This window comes from Lynx canadensis, chromosome A2, assembly GCF_007474595.2.
Source record: "Lynx canadensis isolate LIC74 chromosome A2, mLynCan4.pri.v2, whole genome shotgun sequence".
In the NCBI taxonomy this organism is placed as follows: Eukaryota; Metazoa; Chordata; class Mammalia; order Carnivora; family Felidae; genus Lynx; species Lynx canadensis.
In genome coordinates this window covers 150,626,170-150,649,597 of record NC_044304.2, presented here as the reverse complement: position 1 = coordinate 150,649,597, position 23,428 = coordinate 150,626,170, and the positions used below count along the sequence as shown (strand labels likewise).

General features: G+C 36.0%; 1 protein-coding gene across 1 annotated transcript in view; it reads left to right on the top strand.

Moving 5' to 3' along the window:
• The window catches only part of CNOT4 (CCR4-NOT transcription complex subunit 4), a 147,775-nt gene that overhangs the window by 54,131 nt on the left and 70,216 nt on the right, over positions 1-23,428 (top strand). Inside the window, 1 exon segment of the mRNA XM_030308504.1 lies at positions 10,230-10,495. Coding sequence (XP_030164364.1) covers positions 10,322-10,495 — 174 coding nt within the window. The 5' untranslated portion in view covers positions 10,230-10,321.

The window sequence follows — 23,428 nt, the reverse complement described above, 5'->3', positions numbered from 1 at the left end:
AGACTAGAATTCAAAACAGAGTAAGAACTTAATAACTATTTATTGAATCAGTCAATAAATGAAGATATAAAAGAACTGTTAGAATGGCAGAAACTTCCTTGGTCAGCCATCTGACTTTTCTAATAAAGTTAAAACCTTCAGTTTTGATGTACTGGATACAATTAGAACAACCAATTAGCTTTTTTTTTTTTTTTTAATCTTTATTTATTTTAGAGAGAAAGAGACAGCACATGTACAGGGGAGGGGTAGAGAAAGAGGGAGACACAAAATTGGAAGCAGGCTCTGAGATGTCAGCACAGAGCCCATGGCAGGGCTCTAACCCACGGACCATGAGATCATGACCTGAGCCACCCAGGTGCCCCACAACCACTTAGCTTTCTTGATAAGAGAGCCTAAATATGCTTTTACCTTTTCTTTTTTAAACTTCCCTCCTTTATTTTTTTTTTTCAATATATGAAATTTATTGTCAAATTGGTTTCCATACAACACCCAGTGCTCATCCCAAAAGGTGCCCTCCTCAATACCCATCACTCACCCTCCCCTCCCTCCCACCCCCCATCAACCCTCAGTTTGTTCTCAGTTTTTAAGAGTCTCTTATGCTTTGGCTCTCTCCCTCTCTAACCTCTTTTTTTTTTTTTTCCTTCCCCTCCCCCATGGGTTTCTGTTAAGTTTCTCAGGATCCACATAAGAGTGAACACATATGGTATCTGTCTTTCTCTGTATGGCTTATTTCACTTAGCATCACACTCTCCAGTTCCATCCATGTTGCTACAAAGGGCCATATTTCGTTCTTTCTCATTGCCCTGTAGTACTCCATTGTGTATATAAACCACAATTTCTTTATCCATTCATCAGTTGATGGACATTTAGGCTCTTTCCATAATTTGGCTATTGTTGAGAGTGCTGCTGTAAACATTGGGGTACAAGTGCCCCTATGCATCAGTACTCCTGTATCCCTTGGGTAAATTCCTAGCAGTGCTACTGCTGGGTCATAGGGTAGGTCTATTTTTAATTTTCTGAGGAACCTCCACACTGTTTTCCAGAGTGGCTGCACCAATTTGCCTTCCCACCAACAGTGCAAGAGGGTTCCCATTTCTCCACATCCTCTCCAGCGTCTATAGTCTCCTGATTTGTTCATTTTGGCCACTCTGACTGGCGTGAGGTGATATCTGAGTGTGGTTTTGATTTGTATTTCCCTGATAAGGAGCGACGTTGAGCATCTTTTCATGTGCCTGTTGGCCATCCGGATGTCTTCTTGAGAGAAGTGTCTATTCATGTTTTCTGCCCATTTCTTCACTGGGTTATTTGTTTTTCGGGTGTGGAGTTTGGTGAGCTCTTTATAGATTTTGGATACTAGCCCTTTGTCTGATATGTCATTTGCAAATATCTTTTCCCATTCCGTTGGTTGTCTTTTAGTTTTGTTGGTTGTTTCCTTTGCTTTGCAGAAGCTTTTTATCTTCATAAGGTCCCAGTAATTCATTTTTGCTTTTAATTCCTTTGCCTTTGGGGATGTGTCGAGTAAGAGATTGCTACGGCTGAGGTCAGAGAGGTCTTTTCCTGCTTTCTTCTCTAGGGTTTTGATGGTTTCCTGTCTCACATTCAGGTCCTTTATCCATTTTGAGTTTATTTTTGTGAATGGTGTGAGAAAGTGGTCTAGTTTCAACCTTCTGCATGTTGCTGTCCAGTTCTCCCAGCACCATTTGTTAAAGAGGCTGTCTTTTTTCCATTGGATGTTCCTTCCTGCTTTGTCAAAGATGAGTTGGCCATACGTTTGTGGGTCTAGTTCTGGGTTTCTATTCTATTCCATTGGTCTGTGTATCTGTTTTTGTGCCATAAACTTCCCTCCTTTAAAAGACTAGTCATTGTTAAGTTCTGCCTACTATTCTTTAAGTAGTACAAGTCTTTACGGAAGTGGTTTAAAATACTTTTTATTTGGGGGTGCCTGGGTAGTTCAGTCGGTTGAGCGTCCGACTTTGGCTCAGGTCATGATCTCACAGCTTGTGAATCCGAGCCCTGCATCAGGCTCTGTGCTGATAGCTCAGGGCCTAGAGCCTGCTTCAGGTTCTGTGTCTCCCTCTCTCTCTCTGCCCCTTCCCCGCTTATACTCTGTCTCCCAAAAATGAATAAACGTTAAAAATTAAAAATACTTTTTATTTGAGTCATCTTTACGTTTTTTAATGTTTATTTTTGAGAGTGCGAGAGAGAGAGCACAAGTAGAGGAGGGACAGAGAGAGAGAGGGAGACACAGAATATGAAGCAGGCTCTAGGCTCTGAGCTGTCCACACAGAGCCAAATGTGGGGCTCGAACTCATGAACCGTGAGATCATGACCTGAGCCAAAGTCAATCAACCAACTGAGCCATCCAGGCACCCCTTACTTGAATCATTTTAAATGTATATGGAAACTTTTTCTCCCCCCCACAGGAAGGAAACTTGTAGCAAATCTTTTTTCTTTAAATTGATACACGTAGATAATCGATTTTTAATACATTTTAATTGTGATATTGTTGGGGTGCCTGGGTGGCTCAGTCAGTTAAGCATCTGACTTTGGCTCAGGTCATGATCTCATGGTTCATGATCTCGAGCCCCACATCAGGCTCTGTGGTCACAGCTCAGAGCCTGGACCCTACTTCAGATTCTGTGTCTCCCTCTCTGCTCCTCCCCTGCTAGTGCTCTGTCTCAAAAATAAATAAACATTAATTTTCATATTGTTAAATTTTGAAATATGTATTTGTATGCAAAGTGTTAGATTTCTTTATTGCTTTATTTGAATGATTTGTCATCTTGGATGTCTTTGATTTGTTCAGCTGATAAATTGGTGGATTTTAACGAACAACTCTCCCAAAATCAATGATCATATTCCTCTAACTGCAAACAAATGCATGCAAATTAGCAAATTGCTTTTTTTTCCTTTTTAGTATCGAGCCCTGAATCATAAGAAAATAGAAAAACTTTTGCTTTATCACTGAGATGTTCAGAGAAGTCTGTTATTGTATCTAATGTGTATTTGCTATGCATAGATTTGTAAAGGTTGCCAGTTTTATTCAGCGAGTCTTAAAATAGGTACTTACCCATTTATGGATGAGTAGACAAGTACTTCCCCTTCCTTCCTTTTCTTCCTTCTTTCTTGCTCTCCTTCCACTTGACAAATATTTATGTGCCAGAAACTATTTTAAGATTTTTGGATATGCTAATAAGTAAGACGGTCTTTGCCCTCATGGTGGTTACTTTCTACTGGAGAAAGATTCTGTTCATCTCCTTCCACCCTTAGCTGCCTCTTCTTCTGTGAAAAATACTTAGGGGACGTGTTATAGTATGTGAGATGACTTGGATGCTGATTTTGACTTACATCTTCCAAAAGTAAAATAATTTGCTAAATGAGGAACACACTGGTGGAGAGGTAGAAGGCAGTCCCATATAATTGATTTTTGTGTGTAATGACATCTTAACCTTTATGAAGGAGACTTTAAATTCTTAGGTAGAGATTTCCTAAAACACAGATAAGCCTTCTTGCTGCTCCTAAAGGTCATACAAACAGTCTTGAGTTCCATAGTGTATGTATATTCATGGTATATGTATGCTGGTAGTTTGGTACTTAATTTAAAAGGGGAAGAAGTATTGTTGATATTTAAGTAACATGTTTTGTAAGATAAAAGCCTAGTACAGAAACAGTGGACAACTTAGAGTGTTGTTTCCGATTTTTGAAAACGGTTGTCAGTCATAAGTGACATACAACAAATAATTTATTCCTTCTTTTGTTCAGTTTTCTTTGATCAAATAAGTGAATACTTACTATTTACCACCAGCCATTTTGTAACTGCTTGGTATATCACTGTAAATACGATATACCAGGTAATTGCCTTCCTGAAGTTTCCATTCCAGTGACAGTGGACTGAGAACGGACTGTTTTATAACTGTGAAATTCTTATTTCTTTAACAAACAGTAATTGAGTAAACTCTAAGTGGGGTGGTGTACTTTATTACAGATTTTAAAACGTGTTCATTTATAGTTTTGTGCATATATTGAATGTATGGTTTTTATGGACACTTAAGATGTTATTCTAGATACTTATCAAAGTGTGTGTATGGATGTCATATCTATAAATAGATTTCCATTATGTGTTGTTACAGTGTATGCATACTTTCGGTTGTATAGTTTATTCAGGAGTGTAACTTTTATGTAACTATTCAATGGAATTGCATCATATACACATTTAACTTATGACAAATTAAGCTACTAGGTAGGAAAAAAATTAAAATATTAATGACTTTAAATATGGAACCACAGACTCAGTTTTTTCAAAAGTGCTATTTATTCTGTACCACATTTAAGTGTATAGTTTATATTTTTATTGATTTTTATAATAATAAAATAAATGTAAGCTAAAATATGTCATTTTAAGTATTTTTAAGTGTACAGTTGGGTGGCATTAAGTACATTCACGATGCTGTGTAAGTATCACCACTTTGTGTTTCTAAAACCTTTTTTACCATTCCAAACAGAAACTCTATATCCAGTAAACAATAACTTCCCATCCTTCCTCCCCTCAAGCCTGGCAACCTCTATTCTACTTTCTGCGTGAAAGAATTTTAGATACCTCATATCAGTGGAATCATAAAATATTTATCTTTTTGTGACTGGCTTATTTCACTTAGTATAATGTTTTCACGGTTCATCTACATTGTAGCATGCATCAGAATTTTATTCTTTTATGGCTGAATAATATCTGTGTATACACTACATTTTCCATTCATCTCTTGATGGGCACTTGGGTTGTTTCCATCTTTGGCTATTGTGAATAATGCCGCTGTGAGCTTTGCTGTACAAGTATCTGTTCAAGGTCCCTGCTTTCAGTTTGTTGGGTGTATATCCAGAAATGGATCACATACTAATTCTCTGTTTAACTTTTTGAGAAACTACCAAACTATTTTCCATAGTGGCTGCAGCACTTTATATTTTACAATTAAGGTTTTTTAAATTTAATTTAATTATTTTTTAAAAATATTTTTATTTAATTCACATCCAAGTTAGTTAGCTTATAGTGCAACTTACAGTTATGTTTTTGTATACATTTTTTGAACAGGGTCCTATGCACAGATCCATGGATGCAGCACTTTATGAGTGATTTTTGAGCATGGCATGATTTTTATTATGTGTACTTACTATATGGAATGTGAGCTCTTTGGTGTTTCAGGAGCACTATTATTTATGTCAGAATTTATACTGTATTGTGGTATTAGTGGCAGTTGATACAGAGAACAAGAACTCAGGTAACGAGGTAGAGATTTTCCGTAATTGAAGTTTTTGAAAAAGTAACATTTTTACTTTTTGGAAACTTGCACTTCATACACCAAGATATGCAGCTGTGGCTTCATTGATCATAATTTCTGCCTTAACCATGTTGGAAAGGGCATGGGTTCTGAAGATGGGGATCTTACTTTTGATTTGTGTGTTTAGCACTTATATCCAGGGTCACCACTTAGCCTCAGTTTCATATATAGAGGGGGGTAATGTATTCTTACCAAGTCACTGTGAATTTTACATGGTGTATGTGAAAATGTACTTTTTTTTTTTTTTGCACAATTAGTTACTGAATCAAAACCAAATCACTTTTATCCTAAGAACCCCCACACCTCATTTAGGAAGTCATTGACTTTCCTTTTTCATTTAAAAATATCTTTTCTTTCTACCTCTTATCCCTTTATAAATCTAATTGTGCTTTATTTTATTTTATTTTATTTTATTTTGGAAAGGGCATTCTTTTTTTTTTAATTTTTTAAATTTGTTTTGAGATAGAGAGTGTGCACACATGTGCAGGACGGACAGACAAAGGAGGAAGAGAGAGAATCCCAAGTAGGCTCCACACTTGTCAGCACAGAGCCCGATGTGGGTCTTAAACTCACAGACCTTGAGATCATGACCTGAGCTGAAATCAAGAGTTGAACACTTACCACCTGAGCCACCGAGGCGCCCCTTGTTTTGTTTTATTTTTTTTTTTTAATACTAATTGACTGGCTTATGAAATAAAATTATTCTTCCCTAAATGAAAATTTGGGCTAAAGTGTTTGGAGGGGAGAGAGTTTATTGCAAAGCTTATTTTAAAAGCTTGGTTCAGGGCGCCTTGGTGGCTCTGTCGGTTAAACTTCCAACTTCGGTTCAGCTCATGATCTCGCAGTTCGTGATTTCAAGCCCCAGGTTGGGCTCTGTGCTGACAGCACATCCTGGAGCCCACTTAGAGTTCTGTGTCTCTTCCTCTCTCTGCGCCTCCCCTACTCCTGCTCACTCACTCTGTCTCTGTCTCTGTCTCTCTCTCTTGAAAATAAACATTCAAAAAAATTTTTAAGCTTAGTTCAGTGGGTTTAACGGAAATTTCTCTATACTTGAAATTTCATTTAATTTTGCATCTCAGCATTTTTCAGATGAAAAAATTGAATCCTACGGCTTTTGAGTGTCTTATCCAAGATTATATAGCTATTTAGTGGAAGGGATGAGGCAGAAATCTGTTCTTTTACCTTATATTCCAATGTTCTACCACATTAGCCTTCCCTCTTAGATTTCACCATTTATATGATTACTTGGGCAGATCTCCATGGTACTAGAAGTGTATAAAATGCACTTGCACTTGTATTAATCATCTTAAGGGACTTCTTGCTGTTTTGTCCCTTTTCCTCTAAACTGGAAGATACATACTGTTGCAGACTTTTAAAAATTTTTTATGAAACAGAAGCAATCAAAAAGCAAACTTCAGTATGTCATGTTTTATTTATGGTAATTTACTCTAGAAAGCTTTTCAATTCATAAATCCCAGTGTATTGTTTTCCTTCCCAGCATCCCATAAATTACTCCACTGAAACTTGAGTAAGCTATTGTTATGAAAGTAATGTCCTGTCGTCAGAAGTACATTAGAAGTGTAGATAGCACCCCTTGATTAGTTTCCTGTTGGTGAAGCCAGTGTTTGTGTGTTTTCTACAGGTACAGTTTGGAACATTCAAGTTGGAGGAGCTGTTAGAAATTAGTTCTAAACCCCATTTTCTATATGAAGAAACTGATAGTGACACAATTGGCTCTTGCAAACCAGGATTCCTGAATTGTTTATAAATACGTATTCTGTCTTTAAAAAAAAAAAACTTTTACTTTAAAATATAGAATGATAGGAAAGTATTTCATTTTTTTCCTTCTAATTATTAAAAGACAGATTTAACTTAATTTTTCAAAAGGTGATGAAAGTAATTTCCTTTTTTTTTTAAGGTTTGTGTTTGAAATGCAAAAATATTTTGTAACAAATCAGATAATATAGGTTTTTCTAAAATAAAATTTTGAAAATAAAATAAATTTCAGAAAAAAAACTCTCCTGCTTACCTCCATTTTGTCTTTTTTGACATGGTAACAGTTTTGTGTAAAATCTTTTATGTGCTTTATTTTCTTAGAGAAACATCAAATATATACACATACAGGATTTACATATTTATATCGAAGTAATTGTATATTTGTGTTGGTTAGTCTCCAGCTTGCTTTTACAAATTAAAAACTCAAAACTGTATGTAATAGCTTCTGATTTGATATATTCAGTTTATGGCTATATCATTATTTAGTTAATGATTTCCCAGCTGATGGACTGTTACTTTGCAGTTCTCTAGGAACAGCTGCAAATCACAGAGCAAAGTACTTAGGTGCACAGGTGCAAGTATTTCTGTAGGATAGATTCTAAGGTGGTGTGAAGGCATGGTTAACGGCACGGATTCTGGGGCTAAGACTTCCTGGAATAAATCTAGGTTGCACCACTTAATAGCTGTACAACTTAAGGCAAGGTACTCTTTGCGCTCTCCTTTCCTCTGCAAAGAATTTAGATCAGTGATAATCTTTACTTTCTGAGGAGACTATCTTCTTTGATAGGTTGATGGGGGGAAAATGTTGTCTCCCTATTTACTAAAGAGATTGATCATCTTTTCATATGTTGTAATTAATTTGTAATTCTGTGAATTACTCATCATCTTCTGTTCTCATTATTTTGTTTGACTTAATTGCCCTTTTAAAATTGCTTTTTGAAATATTTTGGACTCTAACACTTCATTATATGTAGTGAATATATCCTTTACTCTGTTGCTTACCTTTAATTTTTTTTGTTTTCTTTCTACATTGCTAAATCTATCTTTTAAGGCTTCTGAATTACTGTTTTCGCTTAGGAAGACCTTCTGTATCACAAGACTTTTAAAAATTCTATTTTTTTTCTTATACTTTAGTCTGTTTATTTCAATGTATGGATCTTTATACAGATGATTTGGGTTTGATAATAGAATAGATATATACCATTTTTTTCCTTAAAATAGATAAAACAGAATTTTATTATTGCTTTTTAAACTGGTCTCTCCTTGCTATATTGATTTGTACTGTCACTTTTACCAAATATTAAAATCTCATAAATTCATGGTTCTGTTTCTAGAGTCTTTATTTAGGTTCATTGATTTTTTGTCTGTATTTGTTCCCATATCAAAATTTTATTTTTTTTCCGTATCATATTTTAAAATTACTTTTCCTTTGTAGTTAGTTCAGTATCTGACAGCACAAATTCCCTCATTTTCCCCCAGAAGTTTCAAAGCAATTTGTATGCATTTACTCTTTCATGTGTAAACTTTAGAATCAGTTTGTTGAATTATGTTAAAAAAAAAAAAACAACAAACCTGAGTTATTTTGATAAAGATGGCATTGACTTATATTTTGCATACTGTTAAAAATAGCGATTTCAACCTAATGTTTTAATTTACCATTGACTTTAACCTAGATTATTACCCAGGTATTTTCAATTGTCCATAATCTAAAGAGATAAATTAATTTTAGTAATTCATTTTTTTCTTTAAGTTTATTTATTTACTTTGAGAGAGAATGGGAGGGGCAGAAAGAGGGGAAGAGAGAGAGAATCCCAAGCAGTCTGGAGCCCATTGTAGGGCTCACACCCACAAACTGTGAGATCATGACCCGAGTATAAACCAAGAGTCATCTGAGCCACCCAGGCACCCCAATAAGTTATTTAATTTTTATTCATTTATTTATTTTTTCTTTCTAAAAATGACTTTATTTACAGGGTTAGCCTTGGAGAAAAGACTTTCATGTCAAAAGGAACACTTGAAATATTCTTTTCTAGATGCAGAGATATTTTGAAGTCACAGGCATTGTCAGGAATACATCTTAGAAAAATTACCAAATCATTTTCTAAAATGCCCTTCAGATGTTATGGTTTTTAATATTCTGAAATTTTATGGTATGTAGAAAACCCACATTGAAACCCACTATTTATAGAGTATCTCAGTTTATTTTTTTATTTTTTAAATATAAAATCATTTAATTTTTTTTAGTTTTTTTTTAATGTTTTTATTTATTTTTGAGACAGAGAGAGAGACAGAGGATGAGCAGGGGAGAGACAGAGAAACAGGGAGACACAGAATCCAAAGCAGGCTCCAGGCTCTGAGCGGTCAGCACAGAGCCCGAATTGAGCTTGACCTCATGAACCACGAGATCATGACCCGAGCTGAAGTTGGACACTTAACTGACTGAGCCACCCAGGCACCCCTAAAAATTGTTTAATTTTTTAAAAGACTTTGGAATACGGGATCTATTTGGTTCTTTTCCCCTTCCTGTTTTTTGTACAATTTTGTAGCATTACCATAGAAATGCTTTTTATGTGCTTATTTTACCAGAAATTTTCATTGACATAATATACATATTTGGTTGTATACATTGGGTTCTTTGGCGTATTTTTCAGGTCTTTGTTTTCTGTGGTAAAGGTTTGATATTAACATGTAATTATAGATGACTGAAACCTTTTCTGTTTCTTTATGTTTATTTTGTAAACATAGTTATTTTCTGACACATTTTAGAATACTATAATACTCCTTTGGTTATGTTGGCAGTGTTACTAAGTTTTAGGTCAAAGACTGTTTAAAGTGTATTTTAAGGATGTGTATTATTTATTCCCCTAAAATGTGCTGTGATTTAGTACTAGATGTAGAAAAAAGAAAGTTCTTTTGTTTTTATATTGAATCCAAAAGGTGAATAATGCTAGACTTCATTTTGACCTTTAAAAAAAAAAAAATTTCAGAATTCCATTCTGAAATCTCTTCTGAGATGATAGCAGAATTTGTTTAATATTTTCCAAATTTTTTGATGATATGATTCCTGATGCTTGAAATGCCATTTTCAGTAGTAAACAGTATGTTTTGTTTCTTGTCATGCAGGTCTTTGAAGTTCTACAGTCTAGTTCTCAGTGCTGAACTTCCTTCTCCCTTAAGTTATTATAAACTTTTGCTGCTGTTCAATAATCGTGAAGATGTCTCGCAGTCCTGATGCGAAGGAAGACCCTGTGGAATGTCCTCTTTGCATGGAGCCCTTGGAGATAGATGATATCAACTTTTTCCCTTGCACCTGTGGCTATCAGATTTGCCGATTTTGTTGGCATCGAATTCGCACTGATGAAAATGGGCTTTGTCCTGCATGTAGAAAGGTAAATACTTCAGAGTAACTTTGTGTAGTTTCTTCCTCCCATGCTTATGAATAAGTAGATTTATTTATTTATTTATTTAACCTAATGAGTAAGTAGATTTAAAAGAATCTACAAACATCAGGCGGTTTTATGTGTAGCCTTATATTTTTAAGATACAATGAAATAGTATGACCTTGGTAAAGTCATATAATCTATCTGGTTAACCTTTAGTTTTCCTATCTGGAGAGATTAAAAAGATCCGCAGCACTGGATGTTCAAGAGAATTAGGAGTAGGGAGGCAGTGGATTTAGGTAGGATGGTGTGAAATTGGAAAAAACACTTTCACCTGGGTGGAAATTCACTTTAATTTTCTAGTACAAAATAGGGAAGATGGTTTGATGCTTACTAAAAGAGGTTATGGGTTAAAATGACAGAGAAATCCTGGTTCAGAAGGTAATGGTTACTCATTTGTTGAGTCCTTATGATAACTCGAGTCTGTAATGCTGTTTCTGTTGTACGTTGAAAGTAGGCCTTTTAAGTGCCTTGTCCCCAGGTATCATCAGCTAGTGGGCAGTAGGTTTGAAATTCAAATATAAGGCTAAAAAATTCTCTGAGTTTTAATCTTTCTGGGTCTTGTTTAAATAAGTAGGCATAATAGTTACAGTGTAGTGAGTGACTTAATAGAGTGAGTAGGATTGCTGCATTTTATTTTGAAGGTGACCTAGGGCTTAATGCAAATATCTGTTTCTTTTGCCTTTGTTTTCCAGTGTCTGTTAGTATGATTTAAACTTCCTTCACTGTTTACCTATTTCAAAGAGCTCTTGTGTTCATTACTACCAAATTTCAAGAAAGCAGGAATGTGTTTTAGATTTATCTATTTAGATAAATAGGATATTTATTTTATCTCTGAATTTCCTTACCAGAGGAATTATGTCTCAGAAGGCACTGCATTATTGAGTTGTTGTTTTTTAATCTAGTGGGCATGCAGTATATATTACATGAATGAAAAAAGGTTAGGTCTATTTAAGTGTTAAATAATATGCATAATTACATATATGTTATATATATACTTTATTTGTATATAGTATATATAACATTTGTAATAGATATTTATAATGTATATATTATATCTTTTTGTATAGTTAATATACTTTAAGAATGTGAATGAAAAGTAACTGAAACCTTAATACTAGCTTTGGTCAAAGTTTATAATAAATTTGTGTTAGTAGATTTTAAACATTTAGTCATATTTTAAAAATTGGTTCCTGGGGCGCCTGGGTGGCGCAGTCGGTTGAGCGTCCGACTTCAGCCAGGTCACGATCTCGCGGTCCGTGAGTTCGAGCCCCGCGTCAGGCTCTGTGCTGACAGCCCGGAGCCTGGAGCCTGTTTCAGATTCTGTGTCTCCCTCTCTCTCTGCCCCTCCCCCGTTCATGCTCTCTCTCTCTCTCTGTCTCAAAAATAAGTAAACGTTAAAAAAAAAAATTTAAAAAAAAAAAAAAATTGGTTCCTGGTCATTCCGTTAGAAGATAATTGTACTGAACTATTTTGTTGAAAGTGGTGACTTTTAGTATAGTCCAAAACTATAAGGCTTGTGAATTTTTTTGACTTCATTAAGTTTATCTCTTTCTCTTTCTCTTTTTTTTCTTTTGGTGTGCTGTGAAGTAGAGTCTTTTTTTTTTTTTTTTTTTTTTTTTTTTTTTTAATGTTTATTTATTTTTGAGAGAGAGACAGAGTGCAAGCTAGGGAGGGGCAGAGAGAGAGAGGGAGACACAAAATCCGAAGCAGGCTCCAGGCTCCTCCAAGCCGTTAGCACAGAGCCCGACGCGGGGCTCGAACTCATGAATCGTGAGATCATGACCTGAGCCGAAGTCAGACGCTCAGCCGACTCAGCCACCCAGGCGCCCCTGAAGTAGAGTCTTAATAGAAAGTCCAATTGTTAAGTTGTCATTAGAGAAAAATCAGTTATGTGGGGAGATTTCAAAGAAATTCACTTCAGTTTTAAGGGATTACCCAGAATCACCTTAAATTCTTAGAAAGTAGAGAAAAAAGTAGAAACATGTTAAAGATAAAATAAAATAATTTTAGCAAAGTTGGTTATCAATAGTAGGGTCCCTTTCTGGGAAGACAAGCAAGTGTGGAGAATCTGAAAGACAGTAGACCATTGGGATCAGTTTTAAGAAAGAAACATTAGCTCAACAAGTACTCAAGATAAGGCTGCTGAGAAAAGGTAAGAGTAGTGATGCCTTTACGATCCTAAGGAAAATATCAGTGTGGTTGCTTGAGTGTTGCACTGAAGCAGCATGTGGATCCAGCCCATCTTTTATGCCATGTAGCACAGACAGATGCTCTCTGTCTGGAACACTGGTTATAAATTTGGGTCAGAGCCTTAAGGTGGATGAAGATACCCTGGAGGAACTAAGACCTCCTATGCTCAGAAGATGAATTATTGATATACCACCACCTTGTCCTCTCTGCAGTCACAAAAGAGCATCCTGCAGTAAACAGAAATAACATTTATAGGCTGGTTGACAGAGTTCTTACATGTAAAGATTGCTACAACCAAGAATTAACAGACATTTCAGGAATACCAACATTATGAAAGAGAAGCACAAAAAAGCAGTAAATAAAAGAACTACCATAAGTAAGCCAACAGAAAGAAACATTTAAAAGTGTCACTGATGCTTCTCAAACAGATAAAAAAGAATGGCATATCTAATGTAGAAGGAACATTTTTTAAAGAGCAAATTAGAGATCCTGAAAATGAACAATCTTATGGGTGGGCTAAGAACAGAGTGAACACAGGAACAAATTAATGTATGTTAACTAACTAGAATTTAAATAAAAATTTGAAAAGAAAAAAAAAGAACAAATTAAGTTGGAAGATCTTGTTGAGTATTTTTTTTTTTGCAGGATATAGTACAAAAAAAAAAAGATAGAAAATAGCATGAAAGAAAAGTTCAGCAGCATAAAAAAGATACACTGTTTTCTAATCTGCTAAGAGAAGCTACAGAAACAGTGAAATAAGAATGAATGGGAAGAAATACAAAACCACTAGAAGAAAATTTCACATGAAAAGCAGTTGTCCTTAGAAGGGCTGTGTGAGTCTGAGACAAGATGACTGAAAAATGTTAACATCTATTTATATAATTGTGAAATTTTTAATATCTAGAAGACAAAGTTCTAAAAGCTTATGGGAGAAAAATACATAGACTATAGAATAAAACTGATACCATTGTTTCTGTTTTACAGAGAATTTTTTTTCCCGAAGTTTTGAGGGTGAATAACTTTGAAGAATTGTCAATTTCATTCATATGTAAAAGCATAATAAATCGTTTTTCCAGGGGCACCTTGGTGGCGCTTGATTTCTGCTCAGGTCATGATCTCACAATTTGTAAGATCAAACCCCACACTGGGCTCTCTCTCTCACTTGGGATTCTCTCTCTCTGTCTCTCACTGCCCCTCCCCACTCGCTCTCTAAAAATAAATAAACTTAAAAAAAACAAAACAAAACGTTTTTCAGACATACAAAGATTCATAAAGTTTGATATTCACTATACAGGACAAGTAGAAGAAATGGTGACTAAGGTTTTGGACTAAAGCAACTGTTAAGTAAAGGATGGCCATTGAGATGAAGAAGACTGTAGGAATAGGTTTTTTGAGAAGATCAGAAATTCAATTTTAGACATGTTAAGGTTGAGGTTTCTATTAGAAATCTAAGTGGAGATATTGGATAGATTGGTGAATATTCAAGTTTGGTTCTGTTATAGAAATATAAATTTGAGAGTTAGCATATGGAATGCTATTTACAAAATAATACTGGCTGAGATCACGAGAAAGGATCAATAGAAAAGATGAGAGATTATCTAAGGGTGCAAATTCTCATGAAGAATTTTGAGACAGGGAATGCAAGCTGGTGCAGCCACTCTGGAAAACAGTATGGAGGTTCCTCAAAAAACTAAAAATAGAACTACCCTATGACTCAGCAATTACACTACTAGGCATTTATCCACGGGATACAGGTGTGCTGTTTCGAAGGGACACATGCACCCCAATGTTTATAGCAGCGCTATCGACAAGAGCCAAAGTATGGAAAGACCCCAGATGTCCATCGACGGATGAATGGATAAAGAAGATGTGGTGTATATATACAATGGAGTATTACTCAGCAATCAAAAAGAATGAAATCTTGCCATTTGCAACTACGTGGATGGAACTGGAGGATATTATGCTAAGTGAAATTAGACAAAGACAAAAATCATATGACTTCACTCATATGAGGACTTTAAGAGACAAAACAGATGAGCATAAGGGAAGGGAAACAAAAATAATATAAAAACAGGGAGAGGGACAAAACAGAAGAGACTCATAAATATGGAGAACAAACTGAGGTTACTGGAGGGGTTGTGAGAGGGAGGATGGGCTAAATGGGGAAGGGGCACTAAAGAATCCACTCCCAAAATCATTGTTGCAATATATGCTAACTAACTTGGATGTAAATTTAAAAAACCAAAAGTAAAAAAAAAAAAAAAAAAGAATTGTGAGACAACGCCCTTTTGGGTTTCCAAGTTATAATCTTTAGCTGGGGTGGTTATTGTTAAGTCAGACCCGGAAGAAGTTTTTCGGTTTCTTGTTGACTTAACGTAACCACAACTGCTGGGACTTCTGCTTGGTCTCCTGACTACGGGACCTGGCTTCTACTTGTCTCCCGGCCGGAGTGGGTCATGGACAGCAGCCGGTGCAGACCACGGAGAGTCTTGGAGTCTGAGACCCGGCTGAGCCTTGCCAGAGAGTGTGCTGAGCACACGTGCCACCTGTGGTTACGAAGCAGCCCATCTCAGGGACCAGCAAGTCTGTATGTCTCTAGAGACTAGGCTCTGCGGTTGTGTTAACGCAGAGGAGCACAGTGTTGCCAAGGCTTGTAGAAGTCCAGGAAGCCGCCATTCACACATAGCCCAACTCTGCTGGGAAAGTGGCCTGTAGAGGTCACACTGTGAAATGGCAAATTGAGATGATTTAAATAAACTTGGAAGTGCAGGTGAGGAGTTCGTTGAAGGAAGCCCTGGTTTGGACTCACAAATGAAACCTGCTTGTTTGCATAAAGGTCCACTTTGCTTTAATACTTTTGAGAAGCAGAGAGGTGGGTAGGTTTTAAAAACTAGGAGAGTTTAATGTTTCTGTTCGGTCCTAGTTGTTGAGCCTAATGGGTTCAGAAGGACCTTAGTATTTCCCTAAACAAAGTCACAGGCTACCTGGTCATTCCTTAGACTGCCTTTGTATGTTCTTTTAGTGCAGCATTTCAGACAAAAATACCTGGGAACACAGGTACTGATGCAGCATCATACAACACTGACTCACAGTGGAAACCATAATGGCCAAGGAGATGAGAACTTTGTCAAAGTTATTATTTTCATCTCAGAAATAATAGGAGATACTGCATCCGTGAAATAAGAACAAGATAGATAGTCTGAAAAAATTCAGTGAAGGATAAACATTGTTACTGATAATTAAAATATAGCAGAAATAAGGATAGAGTTGCAAGGTGAAATTGAGCAGATCTCTTAAAAAACAGTGCAAAAAGACAAAGGAGGTAGAGTATTTGAGAGAAGAGAGAGCTTTATTTGAGGATCTATCCAGGAGGTTAAATATCAAATAAGTTAGTGTTCTAGAAATAGACCACAGTTATACAGAAGGAAAGTTATCTTCAAAAATATGATTGAAGAATATTCCCAGGACCAAAGGACATATTTTCAGATTAAAAAGGCCTATCAAGTGTCAGGCACAAACTTTTTTTTATTTTTAAATAACAGAAAACTGAAAACAAAGAAGTCTGCAAGCTCCCAGAGAGGAAAAAAAGTAGGTTACACATGACCATCCAGAAGCAGAATCATTTCAGAATTCTCAAAAGCAAGTCCTGAAGCTAGAAGATACTTCTGAAGGAAATTTATTTTCACCTTAGAACTCCTTATCTGTCTGTTAATTGTGAAGGTACATGAAAAGACATTCTCAGACCTGAAAGATCTCAAATTTTTTTACCCTCCGTGCATCTCTCTCCTGAGATTATCTCAGGAATCTACTGCACAATATGCGTCACCAACATGAAGAAATGAAGAGAGTATGTGTGATAAAGCAAAGAGGTAATCAAACACAAGAGAGACTACAATGGGATTCCTGAGATGATAGGAGAGATGGCAGCTGTGCCTCATAAGGACAGCCAATTCGAAATGTGGCAGATCAGAAATTTGCAAGGGGTGGCGGTTTACAAAAAGATAAAAATGAGAGGACACTTGGTGTTTTCAAAGAGAAATGTGTTGTGAGGCCATTGCAACATTTGGAGGACATTTGGTGGTTGAATTACTAATGAACATGTACAGATCTAATCAGAGCAAACAAAAGTTGTGCAGGAAAAGAAAAGTAATGGTATTCTACATGGCTCAGATATGTTGTAGAGATTCAGATATTCCCCCCCACTACTGATACATTGTTACAGCAGCATTTGTAGAAAGGACTATTCCTTCACTGTTGAATATCTTTGAACTCTTTCTTAAAAATGAGTTGCTCATAAATGTGTAAGTTTATTTCTAGAATACATTCCACATCCACCCACAGACTTATTTTTTAATGTTTTTTAAAAATGTTTTTATTTATTTTTGAGACAGAGAGAAATAGAACATGAGCAGGGGAGGGTCAGAGAGAGAGAGAGAGAGCGAGACACAGAATCCGAAGCAGGCTCCAGGCTCCGAGCTGTCAGCACAGAGCCCGATGCGGGGCTTGAACTCATGGACTGTGAGATCATGACCTGAGCTGAATTTAGACGCTTAACCGACTGAGCCACCCAGGCACCCCCACAGACTTATTTTTTATAGAATTTATTTGGGGCATCTAAGACCTTAGCATTTTCACATAAGCTTTTTATTTAGTATGCAATTTTATCCAAAAAACCTACTGGGATTTTGAATGAGCTTGAATTGAATAAACCAGTCAATTTGAGGAAGAATGACATCTTAAAAATGTTGACTCATCTAGTTCATCAGTAAGGTTTATCTTTGTATTTCTGTAGGTTTTAAACATTTATAAAACGATGTTCTGTAGTTTTCAGCATATGGAGTAGTATATAGCATGTTTTGTTATATTTACCTGTAACTATTTTATGTTTGTTGAGATTTGGCATGTGGTATTTTAAAAATTTGATTTTCCAGTTCATACATAGAACAATTGATTTTGTTAAATAGATGCCTTAAGACTTCCAGTATAACATTGGAATAAAGTGGTAAGAATAGAAGGTATCTTTGTTCCCAGTCTTAGTGGGAAGGAGTGGAGTATTTCACAATTAAGTATGTTATTGCCTGTGAGTTTTTTGTAGATGGCTTTTATCAAGTTGAGGACGTTTTCCTTGCTTTCTGAGTTTTTATTATGAGTGGGTGTTGCATTTTGTCAAATGCCTTTTATGCTTCTTTTGAGATGATCATGTGTTTTCTCCTTCATTCTGTTGAAATGGTACTTTAGGTTGATTGATTTTTGCATCAGCCTTCCCTTCCAAGGATACACTTCATTTGATAATGATATACTACTGTTTTTGTTTTTAATTTGCTTATGTTTTCAGAAAGATTTTTATGTCATGAGAGGTATTTATATGTGGTTTTATTTATATTGTTTTTAGATTTGATATCACAGTAATACAGGTTTCATAAAACGAGTTAGGAAATGTTTCCTCGTCTTCTATATTCTGAAAAAATTTACACGTGGTTGGTATTACTTCTGTTTTATTTCCTCTCCAAATTCGTTATTGACCTGGACTCTTATCAGAGTATCTTTATTGGAGAGCCGCCAATGGACACTAGCTGTCACAGGATTCCTCTATGCAGATTTCTGGAATTCTTTTTGGACCATTTCCCTCTTTGTGGTATTTTGCCCCATAAATTTCAGTTGCCTCAGCCTCTTCAGGTTTTGGTCACTGTCACCTCTGCTCAGTGTGATTGTTGGCCCAGCCAGGGGTCTACTAAGTGCCAGAAGAGCAGAAAGCTGGGACAGACCCTCAACGTGTTCATCTGTGTTACTTCCCTTCTCTCAGAGGACACAGATTTGCTGTTCAGTACCTGTTGTTTGATGTCTGAAAGCAGTTATTTCATGTATTTTGTCTCATTTTCTAGTTGATTATGCTGGTAGGCCTGGTCTGTTACTATCTCCTGTGTCATGGCTGAAGGTAGAAGTATATAAATAACATTTGAACTTTATAATAATGTAATTGTGAGTGTTGACCTAACCCAAATGAGGGTGGAAGGCTAGAAAGTAGAATTGATGGTGGCTGGGAGGCTTAGCCGGCTGGGCATCTGACTTCGGCTCAGGTCATGATCTTGCCATTCCCGAGTTCAAGCCCCACATTGGGCTCTGTGCTGACAGCTCAGAGCCTGGAGCCTGTTTCAGATTCCGTGTCTCCCTCTCTCTCTGCCCCTCACTCACACTCTGTCTCTCAAAAATAAATAAACATTTAACAAAGTTAAAAAAAATACTTTGTTAAAGAAGAAAGTAGAGTTGGAATGTATGGTTAGGCTGGGTGAAAGAAAGCTTTCAATTTGTGTAATATGATAATATCTAGAACTAAAAAGATCAAGTAGCACTCATACAAGCATCTTATTTAATGACATGATAGTAAATGACAAAATAATCATCTAAGAGTCTAACAGGATTATTTCTAGGGAGAAGCAAGAAAATGAGAGGAAGGAAGGAAGAAAAGGTTCGGGGAAGGAAGAAAATGAGAGATTACTTTTTTCCCCAGTAAACCTTGTAGAACTGTTTAGGAACATACACAGAAAAATATCAATGAAACTAGGGAAATCATAGGAAAGAAAGTGCAATAATACTGGTCTTGGTCATAATCAAAATCAAGATCAAACACATTTTAAAAAGAAAAAGAAGAAATTATTTTTACTGCTATAAGGTCCCTAAAGTCATGGAATTTTATTTATTTAACAGTAGATCATGGAAGTATATTGAGCTGATATAAATACCAGGAGAAACTATATCCACATTCATAAAGGAGAGACTTCTAACTTCTATATTTTAGAATTTGATAGATGAAGTAGACCAAATAAAGGGAAATGGAAAATATTGAATGACACAATTAGCAAGCATATGTGTGTTTGTACATGCATCCAACTTTGTGCAAATTAGCACAAAACTTTATTTATTTAAAGTTTATTTTGAGAGAGAGAGCGGGCAAGTGGGAGAGGAGCAGGGGGTGGGGGTAGGAGGACAGAGGATGTGAAGCAGGCTCTGTGTTGAGAGCAGACAGCCTGATGCTGAGCTCAAACTCACAAACCATGAGATCGTGACCTGAGCCAAAGGCAGACACTTAACCAACTGAGCCACCCAGGCACCACCCCTATTTTATTTTAATTTATTTATTTGTAAGTACTAATTTACTTTCTCTACACCCAACATGGGGCTCAAACTCATGACTCCGAAATCAAGAGGCACATACTTCCAACTGAGCCAACCAGGCACTCCAAATTAGTATAAAACTTTAAAATACAAGTGTAGTGAACACAAAAATTGACTCTTAGGCCACAGTGGAAATATTAACCAGTTCCAAAAAGAAGAACTCAGTTGTGTATTTCTTTTTATTTATCCTGCTTGGGGTTTACAGGGCTTCTTAAATCTGTACCTTGGTGAGTTTCATTAGTTCTGGGGAAAAAAAAAATCAGTTATCTCTTCAGATATTGTCTTTATTCTCTTTCTTCTTCTGGGACTCTGATTAAATATTTTTCAGATTTTTTTTTACTACCTTCCATGTCTCTTAATTTCCTTTCTGGTTTTTTGTTCGTTTGGTTTTTTTTTTTTTTTTTTTTCTTTCCTTAATGCATTAATGGATGATTTCTTCTGATCTTTCATATTGTGTTTGAATTGTTTTTGGTCATCTTTTGCTAAATATGTCTATTGAATTCTAAAATTTTGCCTTTCTAGAAGTAATGTTTGTTCTTTTTTCATGCTTGATATATCTTAAATAGATTTTTATACCCTGCACATACTTTCAAGTTTATCATATATTTATTTAAACAGTTAAGCATTATTTTTAAATCTGTATCCAGTAATTCCACTAAAGTCTGTGAGGAATGTTTCTACTGGTTGTTGTTCATGTTGTTTTCTTTATGTGCTTGATTATCTATGCCTGCCTGCTTCCTGGTTGTTGTCACTGAATTATTTGTAGGGTTCTCCAGGGTCCAAGGTAGATTTGCCCTCCTCTAGAGAGACTTTGATTTGGCTTCTGCTGGATACTGTGAACATTGCCATTAGGGATGCCTCAAGCATAATGGTCTTTGGTGGGGCCAAGTATAAAGACCTTAAGTCTCCAGGATGCAAATCTTCCTAAGATTGGTTTCAACAACTTCTCCTTCAACAACTGATTTTCTTCTATCCCCCTTTTGTTTTGTTTTGTTTTTTTTTTTATCTTGTTCTGACTTCTCTGTAGTTTGTTCTTATCCTGAAACTAACAGGCCTGGGTCTCAGCTTAACATGGAGATGATCTCCCCAAAGAGTCTTCATCTTGGTCTGGCCCTGGGCTTTGAATGCTGTTCCTCTTTCCCCATGTGTTGTTACAAAGACTTTACACTTACCTCTCTGGATTTTGACTTTTATACAGAAATTGGCTTGGGACTTCTCACTGCAGATCATTTATCATTTTTAAGATATTGGTTAAAAAATAAAGCTTTATATGGTAGTTTACATCATTTCTAGCAGGAGGCAAAGTTAAAGCTGTAAATACATTTATTGGAAAACAGAACAAAAATGAGTGAGCTTATCGCAGGTTAAGAAACCAAAAGAGAGTATTAAACATTGTGATAGTGGAAGCGCAGGGATTCAGCAGAATTTGGTAAAATAGAAAAAAGTAATATTTCAATAAAAGTTAGAGCTGGTTCTCTGAAAGACCAATAAAATAATCAAATTCTTGGCAGGTCAGATCAGAAAATAAAGAGAAGAGACATAAAGATACATTAGAAATAGAAGTGGGACCATAACTACACAGATGAAAGAAAATAAGTGATATGTTAGTGATTATATTATATTATATTATATTATATTATATTAGAAAATAAGTGATTTATATTATAAACCACCTTAATAGTTTGGCAGTTTATCATCAAATTAACACTATTAAAAATGTTTTACACATTAAAACTGCTTTTCCATAGGTGACATACTTCACACTCCTTTGATACATAACATATAATAATATATTTAAAGAAAGCTCCCTTGGGGCGCCTGGGTGGCGCAGTCGGTTAAGCGTCCGACTTCAGCCAGGTCACGATCTCGCGGTCCGTGAGTTCGAGCCCCGCGTCGGGCTCTGGGCTGATGGCTCAGAGCCTGGAGCCTGTTTCCGATTCTGTGTCTCCCTCTCTCTCTGCCCCTCCCCCATTCATGCTCTGTCTCTCTCTGTCCCAAAAATAAATAAACGTTGAAAAAAAAAAAAAAAAAAAAAAAAAAAAAAAAAAAAAAAAAAGAAAGCTCCCTTGCTTATAATTTTTCATCTGATGCTATATTTCTAGAAAATTAAGTTTAGTGTATGTGTTTCAGTCAAAAAGTAGACCAGATGTGTTTTTCTTTATGATCATCTTCAGTACTATCGTTGCTCGCTTTGTAGGTCACACTGTCTGCAGTTATTCAGATTATGTGTCTCTGTCTCATTGTTAGTCCACCTCTCTTCCTCCACTCTTGGTACCAGCTTGTTAAGTTTCCTGTCCCTGGGTTTGCTGAGGAGGTATTTACGGTGGTGTATGTGTGGTGGAGCAGCGCTCACGGGATGCATGCTTCTCCTACTTTTTGTGAAACCTCTAGAAAAGTTAAGACTTTTTAAAAAGGAAAATTAGCATTGCTAACTTTTCAGTTTTAGAGAGTAGCTTGGTGTTCATTTGGCAAATATTTATTGAGCTCCTAAAATGTGCACTACTAGCTTTATATTTCATCCTAGAGACAGACTTCGGGTCATGGATTACCAAGTCAGCTGTTTTATTTGCCTCCCACTCGCAAGGAAGTTAGAGTATGTCACTTAGGACCAATTAGCTGGAAGACTCAGATTTTTAAATGTGGGAATCAAATGGTGTGGGTGCTTAGATCCTGCAGGACCACTAAGAATGTCTGAAGATTGAAGAACAGGGTTTTTGGAGACCTTCTGATATTACCAGTAGAAGCCGAGGAACGTAAAGTCAAGTCTCACTCTCTCAATTGCCTTTAGCATTAATCTGAGTGTGTTCACAAATTTGAGGGGTTTTATTTGTTTTTGTGTTTTACTTACATAGGAAAAGATGAAAAGTACCTTTATGTTAAAAGCATAGCAGGGTTTCAAGCTTTTGGATACTCTCTCCATTGTACCTTGTTCCTACTTTTTTCCTGGAGGTCATCATTTCTGTTAGCCCCCACTCCTGTATTCTGATAGGCACAATTTCCTATTTCTGGGATCTCTGGGTATCCACATTTAGATATGATTGTATTTAATGTGTCCTGTCTTCTATTTATTAACTATTTTTTATTAGTAGTAATAATAACCGATTTATTGAATGCTTATGTATAGGACACAGTCTTAATCACTTTAATGTATTTCCTTTTGTGACTCTTACAGAAACCCTCTTAATAAAGTCCTGTGATTCCTATTTTACAGAAAGGATGACTGAGGCAGGCAGGTCACATAAATTAGCCAAGGTCTCTCAGATGGTAAAGAGGAGCCAAGATTCAAAGCCAGGCAGTGTGAGTCCACAGCTCTTATTCAGACAACCGGTAGCTTTGGCATTAACAGTAGCAAGGAAAACAATATTATAATGACAAAAAAGGAAAAAATTACAACATTGGAATTGCTAGTATTTATTGAGGGATTACTATGTGCCAGTCATGATAATAATTGCTTTATTTTTTTGTGAATTTTTTTTCATGTTTATTTATTTTTGAGACAGAGAGACGGAGCACAAA